A 14,003-nucleotide genomic window follows, 5' to 3' on the forward strand; every position below is an offset into this window, starting at 1 on the left:
GCAATAAATTCTACTAGATGCCTTTAGATAACTCACTTTCTACAGCATGTCAAACATGCAAAGAAATCTGCCTCCATCTGTAGTAATCTGCCTTCTATTTGCTCACAATAAGTCTGCTGCTAATTCAGTTTGTACTGATGGCCATAGAAGCAGCTGCATTTGTTTGTGACTTGTGCTGTAACAGTGCAGATGTTTGTTACAGATCCATTAAATAACAGGATCTTACATGAGCCCAGCTCGTCATTTAAACCTTTTTACTGGCTTCAGAAAATAACTTCATGGGCCCAAGCCAAAAAATACCTGATTTACTTATATATTTCTCCAGGCTTTTTAAATGAAAATAAACAACTGGTGATCACTGGTGTTCTCAGTTTTATTAAAAATGAAGAAACCAATTTATGAAATATGTTATACTTTGCAACTTAGAATTTCATTTTAATAAAAAAAAAGTTGAACTTTTTTTTTTTTTAAGTTTTATTACACTTAATGCAGATAAAACAGCCTTCTATTGGTACCAAAACAAAAGACGTGTTTTAAAAGTTTTTTTGGCCCCTGCTTCGGACTTTTAATAAAAGACATTTTTAAAAAAATTACATTCCTATATTTTTTTTTTTTTTTAAATCATCTTTTTTAACTAAAATATATACATTTATAGAGAGCTTGAAGCAGCTGAATGAACAAGGCTAATAAAGATTAAGAACTTAATTTCATTTTTAAAAAAAATGCTCTCTTTTGTGATTTTCTTTTATATTTTATACCTGGATAAAACGCAAAGCTCCCCCTAAAATGGGGCAATGAAATAAAAGAAATTAGCATCACTCAGAGGAATGATTCCAGTAAACGAAAAAGGATGTATTTACAAGTGATACAAATTAAAAGCCCTCACTTCTCTAGATGCCCTGCACTCACCTAATGTTTCAGCAGGTTCCTTGGCAGTAAAAGGGTTAAATAATCTAATAGTCAAACACATTGATTTAAAAATAGATCCTGTAAAGGCCGACATATTGTAATGACATTGATTCATTTCTTCTGCTGTATGTAATTTGAATTTAGGTGGGGATGCCCTTGAGATAAGACAGGGAATTGGGGTCCATTCTGGATCAGTGAGGCAGCTGAAAGATAGAAAAATGGACATAGAAAATTAGATCAGTGTACGGTGTATATTCTCATTCAGCCACAAAGACAAAGAAATATAACAGTAATGAGTTTCACACATGACATCTGGCCAAGTACTTTTGTTTACTAACTTTGGGCCTGAAATAACCCATAGCAAACAGCAGAGGAAATTTTGGGCCCCAGGTTACTCGGAGATGGTCTTCCCGATGCTGCACCCCTCCCACTCCTCTGTGCTCACAAATTCAGCATTGGAGCAGGTCAAAAGGGAGGATGTATCACTAGTGCAGAGAATGCAATTATACTCTCTCCACTAGAAGTTGAATTTCTGGTTTAGCAACCCAAATTTTTTTCGCTGCCCCTGGAAACGTGTAGGGTGCTGCTGCCTTAAGGTGGCCATACACGGCACAGTCCTTATTTGCTCTCACTTATTGCTATCACTTACAGCTTATCTGCCCGTCTGTGGGACGGGTCCTCCCGATCGATATCAGGGCAAAAACCAGCCAGATATCAATTGGGCAAGTTTGATTTTTTCTGTGATCCAGAACTGCATCGGCTCATTGATGCGGTCCTGTGACCTGTCGGCACCCATTTGCAGCATTGTAATCTGATCGTTCGGATTCACCCAATATCGCTCAGCCGTTAGTGGGCATATCGGGTTAAACGAGGCCAAACGAGCGGATCTAACGGTGTATGGAGTCCTTTAGGCAAGTCTCTCAACTTGGCTTATAGTAGCAGCATCCCTGCCAATCAGATGTTTCTTTAATTATTCTACCTGCAGTAGTTTGTACTGTAATTGGTTAGTATGAGTTACTGCATTGACACAAACTTGTCTTGACTTAAAATAAGCCCACCGTTTCATCAGTGTAATTAATAAGCTTCATCTCACATTTCCAAATATAATTTAATACAATTTCTGAACCATTACTAAAATAAAAAGTCAAGCTTTTCTATCCACCTCACAGCAATGTGACATCGACAGGTCCAATGCAGAGGGGGGTCTGGCTTTCCTTGAAGATGCAGAAGAACTAAATATCTGACTCCAACACAAATTCTGCATGTGGAAAGACATAATTTGTGTTGGGGGTCAGTAATTTTGAGTTTATGTATATACAAATTAGCTCTAAACATATGCCCCCAAAGTGTTAGCAGAGAACAAAACATGAGTACAGAGGTGGAATAAGCAAGGTAAAAACAATAAACTCTGCCTAGCAGTCACAATAAGAAGAGGTAGGTAGGTGCAGCAAAAAATGCTTCTGAAAGGCTATTCAGTCTAGTGGTTAGATATGGAGACCTGCTGTGTAGCCCCTATAACAAATAAATAAAATGCCTTGTGTCAGTTTAAAATACCAATACTCTAACAACCTGAGTGTTTTCCATATTTCTGGCTGGACAATTAATGTCTTAGTTGCAAAGACAGCTATCACATGAAGATACTACCTGGAGGGTAATATGTCTTGGAATGAAAGCTGGCAGGTCCCTGTGGCAGTAAGTTCTGGGGCAACCTGTAAGGCCATGATGGGGGGAGCAGGGGGAAGTGGGCTGTGGTGGTGGTGTGCTCCCAAGGAGTGGATGGCTTAGCAAAATGTCCTTGGAATCCTTGATCTGTTGGGAAGGAAATTCAAATACAATTAAAACCTATTAACAATCACAGTGCTTAATATTATATATATATATATATATATATATATATATATATATATATATATATATATATATATATATACATACATACACATATATATATATATATACACATATACACATATATACTTACATACACACAATTGTGTTCCGAATAATAGCAGTGTGTTTAGAAAAGTGAATAAAGCTCAAAATCCATCCATATAATAGCTTTTATAATGCATTGGGAACACTGCACATTCTATTCCAAATCACAAGATGAAGAAAAATGTATCAAATTTGCGTTATTCCTTTACAAAAATTGAATAAAAGTGAATCTTAGTTTGTTCCAAAAAATTGCAGTGTCTGTATTCTTCTTTACAAAGATTCCCTGTATAAACTGAACAATGTTTCAAGATTTTGCTTTCCATTGCATCACTGAACTAATATTTAGTTGTATAATCAGTGTTTCTGAGAACTGCTGCACATCTGTCCACCGACTTCTGGCACCTGTTACATTCCACAATTCTTCTGCATTTCTTGGTTTTGCCTCAGAAACAGCATTTTTATGTCACCCACAAGTTTTCTATTGGATTAAAGTCTGGGGATTGGGCTGACCACCCTATAACGTCAATTTATTTAGTCTGGAACCAAGATGTTGCTCATTTACTGGTGTGTTTGGTGTCTTGTTGAAACCCCCATTTCAAGGGCATTTCCTCTTCAGCATAAGGCAACATAAGTATTTTTATGTATTGAAACTGATCCATGATCCCTGATATGTGATAAATAGGCCCAACACCAGTATGAGAAACATCCCCATATCATGATACTTGTGCCACCATGCTTCACAGTGTATTGTGACTTGAATTCAGTGTTTGGGGTCATCTGACAAACTATCTGTGGCCCCTAGACCCAAAAAGAACAATCTTGCTTTCGTCAGTCCACAAAATTTTGCGCCATTTCTCTTTAGGACAGTCAGTGGGTTCTTTGGCAAGTTGCAACATCTTCAGCACGTCTTTCTAGTTTTCAGTTTTTCTTTTTCTTCAGTTTTCCGTGTTCTTCCACATCTTTTAGGTTTTAGATGCCATTTTAACGCATTTGAGATCATATTAGATGGGTAGCCTATCATTTTCTGTACTTCTTTATATATTTTCCCCTCTCCAATCAAAGTTTTAATTAAAATACACTGTTCTGGAACGACCCATTTCATTTTTTTTCAGTGAGAAATGCATTATAACCAGTATTAACAACATTTGCTGCCTTCCTTCCTTAAATAAGGGTCGTCATTGATACCTGTTCTTTTACAGAATGATATATATATATACAGTATATATGGACAAAAAGCGACACTCACAGGATCATTTAGATTGCACGTACACTGTGTTTATTCCACTTAACGTATCAATCCCATACTGGGATCTTCGTCAGTATGGGATCGAAACGTTGAGTGGAATAAACACAGTTTGCCTGCAATCTAAATGATCCCGTGAGTGTCGCTTTTTGTCCATATCTCTATTATTTACGGCTGGCACTCGGGTCTTCACCAAGTATACGGAGTGCACCTTTGGAACAGGTATATATATATATATATATACACACACACACATACACACAAAAATATTTAAAAAAAACAATAAGCCAGTGCATTCAGGACCACCACTGGGTGTGTGGGGCAAACAAGACTCTTTTCAGGAGCCTCAGGCAAAGTAGGGGGACCCAGATTGCAGTGTTTTATATTTTCTCATTAAACGGGCAGGGTTTTAGCAGATGGGTGGTTGAGTTTGGGTGTATCAGGACCATAGACAGGCAGGTGTACAGTGCCCAACATATCCTAACGGCAACCCTAAATGCACTGGTTATTTGACAAATTTCTCAAGAAAATGCATCCATGTAGACAGTGTAAGAAATGAAAATGAAATATAATCCATATATATATAACTACATGACAAATAAAACATTGGGCCAGTAAATATGCACTGATCATTCTTTTGAGTATATGCATGATATATGCAGTGTCCACTTCATATTCCATTCACTACCTCAAAGCCCCTAGTTCATACTCTATTTTGTCTGTGCGTGGGAAGGCTATGGTTGACTCATCAGAATAGCCAGCAAGTGACTCAAAGTGCTCCAAAAAGTAGATGTTTGGGGTGCACCATGAGCTTGCCGTAGTTATTGCCAAATTCATGACAGAATCCGTTTAAAGATGAGAGCAGGTTGGCAAGAACGGAGAATTTTTTTGGGAAGACTAAGCTTTATAGACATTTTAACAAAGAAATTTATATGTGCAAAATGAGGTCTATTAATGTTATCTAATGAATAGTACTGATAAAGTAAATAGCATTGTTATTGATTTACCTGTTCCACCCACTGTGCCATTGAGAGAGCTGGGAGTTTGGGAGCTGTGCCAGGGACCATCGTGAGTGGAATTTGGGACTCCCAGGGATCTGACAGCAGGCTGAGCAAAGATGATACTTGGATCATTCAAGTTAACAGCACTTTGATTAGTAGTGGATGGGCTGCTGCTGCCAGACCTGACTGGGAAGGTAACACCACCAGGATGAGAGGGGTTTCCAGAGGATGAGAGCAGCATCTGGGCAGGGATGGGCCATGAGCTGCTGGGGAGAGGTATTTGTGGGGGAAAGGGGAAAATCCCAAGATTGTGCAGAGGGGAAAAGCGTGTGGGGGGAGACTGTGCAAAGTTAAACAAGGGTCGCTGAACCTGGTGAGGATTCTGTGCTGCAGGAGTTTGCTGTTGGTCAAGCTTAGTCTGCAAGGGCTGTGTCTGGTTGACAGAATTTGGTTGTAAAGGCTGTGGAGAGTATGATGAATGATGGGATTCTGACTGCAGATGAAAAAAGAAGACAATGTTATTAGTGAAAGCAGCAGGACGTAATGACTGACTACTCTATTATTCTATGTACAATTTTAGGGTAAGCTATTCTTTAGAAGGCTCTTTGGCATATGCAATATACAGTATATAAATTGGCTGAGTATGCACTTACAGAAAATGCACTTACAATATACATTGTTCAGTGCATAACATTATTGTGTTTTCTAATTGGCAAGAACCAGTTCTATCAATGCCCTTATTTCAGCAGGAGAAAATCTAGGCTACTGCACCTTTAAAGGAGGAATATACAGTTGTGTTCCAAATAATAGAAGTGTTTTGTTTTTTTTTGTTTTTTAAAAAAAAAGCGAATTAAGCTCAAAATTTTTACAATAGCTTTTTTTTCCATACACGCAAATGCATTGAGTACAATACACATTCTATTCCAAATCAAAACATGAAGACATATTTACCTTATTTGTATTATTCCTGTACAGAAAGTAGAGAAAAGGCAATATTAGGCTGTTCCAAAAAATAGTAGTGTCTGCATTCTTCTTTACAGACATTCACTGTATAAACTGAAAAATGTTTCACGATTTTGCTTTCCTTTGAATCACTGAACTAATATTTAGTTGTATAAGCATTGTTTCTGAGAACTGCTGCACATCTGTGTTGCATGGGGTCGACCAACTTCTGGCACCTGTGACATTCCACAATTCTTTTGCATTTCTTGGCTTTGCCTCAGGAACAGCATTTTTGATGCCACCCCACAAGTTTTCTGTTGGATTATAGTTCAGGGATTGGGCTGGCCACTCCATAACATTAAACTTGTTGGTTTGGAACCAAGATGTTGCTAGTTTACTGGCTTGTTTGGGGTTGTTGTCTTGTTGAAACACGCATTTCAAGGGCATTTCCTCTTCTGCATAAGGCAACATGTCCTTTTCAATTATTTTGATGTACTGAAACTGATCCATGATCCCTGGTATGTGATAAACAGACCCAACACAATAGAAACATCCCCATATCATAATGCTTGTGCTTTTTTTTAATAAAGCATTGCTATTAATAAACTTTATGCAGGTTAGATCTATTATTAGTGTAGGTAGAATGGATTTTTTAATAAAAATTTTTTTAGCATTACTGTTCCTTTAATTAAGGGCCCTAATCGACACCTGTTTCATCACAGAATGAATGACCTCACTAACTAAACTCCACACTGCTATTATTTGGAACAAGCTATTATTATTTTGAACACTGCTATTATTTGGAACAAGCCTCAATTTATGATTCAATTACACAAAATCTGCAGCATACATGCCATGACTGTTGGTTTTCTATTGCTATACTACACCTACTAGTAAGTTATTTGTCATGTAGCAATATAAATTCTACCAAAAACAGAGATTGATTAGGTTAGTGATGTCTAACTGCAATTATTCTGAACAAAACTGTATAACTGTATTAACTATATTCCCACCAAATAGGGTTGAAGTCATAAAAGTATTTCAATCAACTGTCTCAAATCATGTGTAGTCCCCTGATGCCGTAATACAGGGGAACAGCCCAATTGCAGGGATTGCAACAATAGTTGCATATTACATAATTTAATGTTAAAATGACCATGACTTGGCTTTCTCTTCAAGTACAGTGCTGAAAACATATCAAAGTCTCAGCTGTTGTTTTCAGCAAGCCAAGAAAACAGTTGTGGTTTTGGAAAAGTACTAATCTAAATTCTAAATCTTTTACAACTCACTGATTCAGAGGCCTGTCGGGTCCGACATGGACGTTCAATCTGTTGAAGTGGTGTCAGAACCGACTGTGGGAGGATCAGGCCTTGTAAGATCTGAGGGGCTGAAACAGTGAAACAACACCCTGTTACACAGATGATAACTTCTATTGAACTTAGACAGAGAGATATGTCTTACAAACAGTGTAAGAGTTAATCTCGTTAAAGAAGGAGATAAGACAGACAAGTAATTTAGCAAATATTTCTGTATCTTACCTATAATTCCACCATTCTTCTGACGGACCAAGTTGTTTTCAGGACAGTCTCTTCGTACATGTCCCACATCACCACATGTAAAACATCTCTTCTCTCTGAGGTCTCGCTCATCTTCCTTTATGTCCTTATCATCATCTTTTTCATTCTCTTTCTTTTTTATTCTAAAATAAGGAAAATTTTTAGCACAGCCATAGCATTCCTAGTTAAAATATTCTTCTTACCATGGTTAGTGTCTCAATGGAGATGTCCCCAGCCTATATGTCTTACTCGCATAAAATGCAGAATAAGAGCAATGTTAAAATACACAATTTTAGTTTTGCTTCCACAACAGAACAAAATAAAATGTGCATGCTTAAATTAAAACAAGAGCAAAGGCAAAGTGAAGAACATTAAAGGAGCTCAAAGCAACAGCTTTCTCCATTCTTTCTTACCTTCTGCGCTTTGGACAGTCTTTCATGTAGTGACCAATCTTCCCACATACACGGCAGCACCTGTCATTGGGAGCCAACTCCCCATCGGTCAGTACTTTGGAATCAAAGAAGTATTCCTATGAACAGAAAAAAATGCTCTGTATAAATTCACAACTGTGTACAATAAAGTAGATAAAAAGTTATCAGGAAATTTGTTTACATGATGCAGCAAGAGCTATGTGGCATTTTGTGTGGCTTGGCATACATTATTGCATATAATATTACAGCCATTGCTTTAGTCATGTCATTTAGTAGGAAGCAAAAAATAATCCAAATCATTGTCAACAATGAATGAAGAACGACAGCGTGAGAAAGAGGTGTCCAACTGTTATGCTCTTGCTCATGTAAACTACAATTCAACATATTATTAAAACATCCACAATTCGGAGCACAATCTTTTTGCACTAAAAGAAATATCAAATAAAAGACCTGGTAGAGTTGTGGAGAGTATGTTCTACATCCTAGCTAAAGTTAGCACTGTGGGTATCTCTAAACTAGGACACCTAAGTAACAAAATCTCAACTATGCAAAATGATGGCTTATCAAATAAAATAATTAAAGGGGAAGTAAAATAGAATAAGGCTAGAAATTATGTATTTTGTATTCTAAACATAAACATGAACTTACTGCACCAGAAGCCGAATTAAACAAATGATTTATGCTTTCAAAGTGGGCCACCATCTTGTAACTTTGTTAAACATCTTTACAAGACCAAGACTGTGCACATGCTCAGTGTGGTCTGGGCTGCTTAGGGATCATCATAAATTATCAAAACAGCACAAGTCAAAGAATATCTGCCAGAAGCCGATACAGCAAGACTGATTAATAATCAGAATAGCCGGACTGCACTGGGTCCTGTGTTGTCATGTAATCTAATGTGGATTTTAAAATGTTTGTATTGTTTAATACAAACTTTCTCCAACTCGGCAGAACCAGAAGCTGCAGAAAAATAATCCTCCAAACAGAATCCCAGTTTATCTGTTTAAATCTGGCTCTGTGATCTTTGTCTCTGCAGCTGGAGATGGAAACAGTAAAGGGAATGTAAAGGCAAAAATAAAATCCAATACAAATCTTGACACAGTTGCCGACTGCTCTACAGGGAAACAAACAAAGCTGCTTGAGTTGTGCATGGCTGGGAAGTAAGGCTCCCCCTGCTGTTCATAAGTATGATTGTTTCCCTGCAGAGCATTTAGGGACCGTCTGACAATTCCAATCCACAGCAGTAAATGAAGGGAGAATTTCACTGCATACAGTCAGGTTTCTTATAAAAACGGTACACATTTTTCAAAAAAGTCTGTTGGAGATAAGTTTCTTTTTCATTAAAGAAAGTAAAAATGGGATTTTATTTTTTTTGCCTTTACATGCCCTTTAACAGTGAAACCACATTATGGGCGGGAAACTTTGCTGTAATATCAATAGTCACGAAAGTTCATCAAGGAGGAAGGTAGAGAAATTGCAGAAAACATACAAAATAAGCAGAAACCTTACTCCTTCAAGACCAGGGATGGGGTAGACTGGCATTCCAAAGAGTTTCCTTCCATTAATAAATGCCTTCATAATAAAATTTGTCACTAGCACAAAACACAAACAAGGAAGCAGTGAAGATAAGAGTAATGAATTCATTTAACAGTTATAATAACCTTATATCTTCAACAAAAACATCACAACATATCTGACAAAAAATTCTGTGTGGACAAAGGTGACATCCGTGCCTTTAAAGAAGTCACTATACTTTTTTTTTCAGGGCAAACCTGTAGGCAAAAATATATATATATATATATATATATATATATATATATATATATATTATTGTATTATTTATATTAACAATATACTTTATTATTATCATTTATATTAACAATACACTTTATTATTTTTTATATTAACTATATAAAATAACTAATTTACTTTATTATGTATATATTATTAATATATATCTAATTTAAGCCCTGCCTTTGAAGTCAATGGGGCTGATTTAAAAACACTGGACAAATTTGCACCTGGGCAGTAACCCATAGCAACCATTAGCTTTATTTCAGACAGCTGTAGGATGAACGCTGGAAGCAATCATCTGATTGGTTGCCATGGGTTACTGCCCAGTTGCAAATTTGCCCAGTGTTTATAAATGAGCCCCATTGACTTTATGTTTATAAATAACCCCCAATGTCTTACTGGCAGGCTACATACCTCCTTATTATTCAGTTATTATCTGCCTGCTAGTCCATAGGGAGTGTCCTGATGTCAAGGGACTGGTCAGTGGAACTGTAAATGGCATTCTCTACAGAAGGGATAACACATTTCTCAGGAGGAGTTAAGATACATCTATGCTACCTTAGGTATTACCCTACAATAAGCTTTTTGCAGAAAAAAACCTGAGTCTGGAAAGGCCCTTCTCAGATTTCTCAGAAAGCAAAGCAAAGTATTTCAGCATCACATGTAAAGATATTCCACAAATTAGAATACACAGAGCAGATTTAAAACACAAACTATGACCCTGATGGAAACAGGATACAAAGTTCAGTATCAATGACCTAGAACGGATTTATGAAATTCTTACTTTTTCTGGAGACTCCAGCTCCAAGATTATGACTGAGGTCAAACGGGTCTAGTAAAGAGCACAAATAAAGAGATTATTTGAAAGAAAGAGTTATTTTAAATACCATTTATTTATGAGCACACATTGATAAGTTTTCACAGAATTAAATAAAAGAGAGAAGAAGCCCTGCTCCACAGGCTACACATACAATATGGGCCATTTACTAAACCCTGGGGCAGAAGTGCTAGAGCTCTTAGGGGCGCAAATGTATTTGACAATTTAAAATTAAATTTTTATACATTATAAATACATCAAATAAAAAGTTTGGGAACCCCTCTCAGCCTGCATAATAATTTACTCCACTGTCAACAAAAAAGATAACAGTGGTACGATTTCATTTCCCAGGAACATCTGAGTACTGGGGTGTTTTCTGAACAAAGATTTTTAGTGCTGTATTAAGTTGTATTAGATAAAATCAAATGTGAAAAACTGGCAAAAATGTGGGTATCCTTGTAATTCTGTTAATTTGAATGCATGTAACTGCTCAATACTGATTACTTGCCACACCAAACTGGTTGTATTAGCTTGTTAAGCCTTGAATTTATGCACCTGTCTAATTTTTTTATGATGCATATTGCATATTTCCTGTTAATTCAATAAACTTTATGTCACTGCTGAAATACTACTGTTTCCATAAGGCATGTTATATATTAAAGGAAGCTGCTACTTTGAAAGCTCAGCCAATAATAAACAAAACTCCAAAGAATTAAGAGGGGTTCCCAAACTTTTCCATATGACTGTACATGTTCAGTATGTCAATATTCAAATAGGTTGCAGAGTGTGGGACAGTGAAGAGTAACTTCGGTTATTTCATAAAGGGTACAGAATATTTGATTATATTTATAAAGTTTCTTATTTCAGTTAGATAAAGCTTATATTAAATTTTTATTTCTGCGATATATCCCCTTTAAGCAATACATGCAGGAGTAATGCTCTTTCATAGACCCCCCAGTAATAATTTGTGTGTTAATTATTAATTTGCGTTTCAAACGCTAGATTATTATTATACTTGACTTGATATAAAAAAGGCAACTGATTTTAAATGCGTAAATGAATGCTCGGAAGGATTGCTCATTGTACCTATAACTGCCCTTTCTTTTATGTGTTTACATTTAAAGTTTGATATTAAAAGGGTAATGTAAATAAGTGTAGCGTGTTTTATCAGCATGAGGTTAGAAGTGGTTAAGGATAGTTAAACATGGTTAAGGATGTAGTTTGCTGTCATACTATAGTATATACCTTCAATGGCAATACACTTAGAGGTCCACTGCTTTTCAAATGTAGTTAGCAACTTTTTCTGGCGAATACTGATGACATATTCCTTAAAATCAAACTCTTCAGTGTAGAATCTAAGGAACCCAAGCCATAGTTCCCCAACGGATTCTTTATTTTTGCCAAGTGAAGGGAAACGGTTTCTCTACAAGGATAATAAGAGCTAGTCAGTACAATACACCGAGAGTATACGTAGAACTGAACTGTGAATTGGGAATGAATTAGTGACGAACCCCCAAATCCTTGGCGAAAAATTTGACCGAATACCAAACCAAATCCGAATCCTAATTTGCATATGCAAATTATGTGTGGGAAGGGGGGAAAAAATTATTATGGTGAAAAGGCCAAAGCTACACAGAAGACTGTATTCCAATTATATGGGTCAGATACTACCTGACCCACAAAATCTGGTCATGCAACAGCACAAGGGGATGTAACATTATCTGATATCTGTAATGTAAGTTAGATGGTGAGTTTTGTTTATGTGTCTACATCCGACAATCAATTTATTCCAATGGGAGAAAAAACTCTTTGGTGTGAATTTAGAACTCACCACAGACTATTCTGAATCCCAATTGGGAGCTGCACCTATGTACCAGTAATGATAACATGATTATATACTCACCAAGACTTCGGTCTTGTCAAAGAAAAAGGCATTCCAGCCATCTACCATTCTTTGTGGGGTTTCTTGCCCATCATATATCTAGAATAAATGAAATGCCATACATTATAGGTACATTTACTTGTTTGCAAACAATTTACTAAACAATTTTTGGCATAATGAGAAGATATTTAAATTAATGTAAATGTTATGTTTTAAATAAATTATCTTCTGATGAGATTTACTTAAAAAATGTGTTAGAGAAAGAACGCAGAACATCTGCTACAATTTTGGCAGAAAACAATACAATTTTTATAATGCACATGCACCAAAGATAAAGGTCCATTACGAATTCAGGAAGTCTACAGTGCTGGCACAATTAAATTCAGCCCTGCTTCTTACAGTTCTAAAGGTTTTATGATTAGGAGCTTAACAATGCTTTCAACAATCTAATACATGTTCTATATGTGTTAAAGAGGGCCCTACATTCCCAACAATGTAGGGAATGATGCAATACACAATATCCTTTGAATTGGTATTAAAGTCAGTAAAACCCCTATGAGTTAGATTCCTGCAGCGGGTCGGGTACCCGCGGGTTACCCGCAAAAACCTGCGGTACCTTGCGGGTTGAGGGGAGACGTTCTGGGTGCGGGTAAAGACGCGGGTCGGCGGTTCTGCAGGTCGTGGGTCAGGCTGCGGGTCTTCTCAATAGCGATATTTAATCCTTTTTTCTGGTCACGGCTACTTCCAATGACATCACTTCCAGTTTACAATGACATCACTTCCTGTTTTACTCCTTTTTTTCTGACCATGTCTACTCCCGATGATGTCACTTCCGGTTTACAATGACAGCACTTCCTGATTCTTGATGGTCAGCGGGTCGCAGGTCCGGGTTGCGGATAAAGTACTTGCGGGTAGGGTCAAGTAGTAGTTCCAAGTGGGTAAGAATGCGGGTTGCGGGTCTGGGTTGTGGGTCTGGGCCCCAAAAAATGGACCCGCGTGGGACTCTACTATGAGTAAATATACATGTATACCAAAACATACATAATGTAGCCTCTCCACTAGTTTATTTCTGTTGTTTGCCTACCTCTTGAAGCACTGGGATTACAGGAGGATTTCTCTGCTGCAAGAAGTACAGCACCATCAAAATGTAAGCATATGATGATAGGCTCCCTCTTGAAGCATCACCAATGTCACAGCGCTAAGGAAAATAAGGAAAAGTTAAATTAAGCTATTTTAAGGATAATGTAGTGTGAAGTAAAGGTTATAATGGGAATATATCATTACAGAATCAAGTAAATTACAGTACCTTGGCAAAAAACTTCACTGTGTATCCAAGGTATTTTACCCTGGGGTCGATGGCAGCATATGTAGCCAACATTCTGGTGTTGTGCTGAGCCTGAAAAGAAAAAATTTTGTCAGCAATATGTGAGCATGTTAAGCAGATATATACCACTTCATCAAAAATCAATTCAATATATTACAAATAACAAACC

General features: G+C 36.9%; 1 protein-coding gene across 10 annotated transcripts in view; it reads right to left on the reverse strand.

Annotated features, from left to right (window-relative positions):
- The window catches only part of tut4.S (terminal uridylyl transferase 4 S homeolog), a 70,421-nt gene that overhangs the window by 7,748 nt on the left and 48,670 nt on the right, over positions 1 to 14,003 (reverse strand). For 6 of the 10 annotated variants that reach the window (XM_041561482.1, XM_041561480.1, XM_041561481.1 and 3 more), the window contains 12 exons: positions 13,817 to 13,906; positions 13,595 to 13,708; positions 12,532 to 12,609; positions 11,874 to 12,051; positions 10,596 to 10,643; positions 9,527 to 9,609; positions 8,000 to 8,115; positions 7,569 to 7,729; positions 7,320 to 7,417; positions 5,095 to 5,581; positions 2,554 to 2,718; positions 739 to 1,112 (listed from right to left, as the gene is read on the reverse strand). In XM_041561482.1, coding sequence (XP_041417416.1) covers positions 1,021 to 1,112; positions 2,554 to 2,718; positions 5,095 to 5,581; positions 7,320 to 7,417; positions 7,569 to 7,729; positions 8,000 to 8,115; positions 9,527 to 9,609; positions 10,596 to 10,643; positions 11,874 to 12,051; positions 12,532 to 12,609; positions 13,595 to 13,708; positions 13,817 to 13,906 — 1,710 coding nt within the window. In that variant the 3' untranslated portion in view covers positions 739 to 1,020. Of the gene's footprint in view, positions 1 to 738; positions 1,113 to 2,553; positions 2,719 to 5,094; positions 5,582 to 6,039; positions 6,056 to 7,319; positions 7,418 to 7,568; positions 7,730 to 7,999; positions 8,116 to 9,526; positions 9,610 to 10,595; positions 10,644 to 11,873; positions 12,052 to 12,531; positions 12,610 to 13,594; positions 13,709 to 13,816; positions 13,907 to 14,003 lie in introns of those variants that run through there. The other 4 variants (XR_005960971.1, XM_041561483.1, XM_041561484.1 and 1 more) reach the window with 4 other exon arrangements.

The sequence above is a fragment of the Xenopus laevis genome, chromosome 4S, assembly GCF_017654675.1.
Source record: "Xenopus laevis strain J_2021 chromosome 4S, Xenopus_laevis_v10.1, whole genome shotgun sequence".
NCBI lineage: Eukaryota > Metazoa > Chordata > Amphibia > Anura > Pipidae > Xenopus > Xenopus laevis.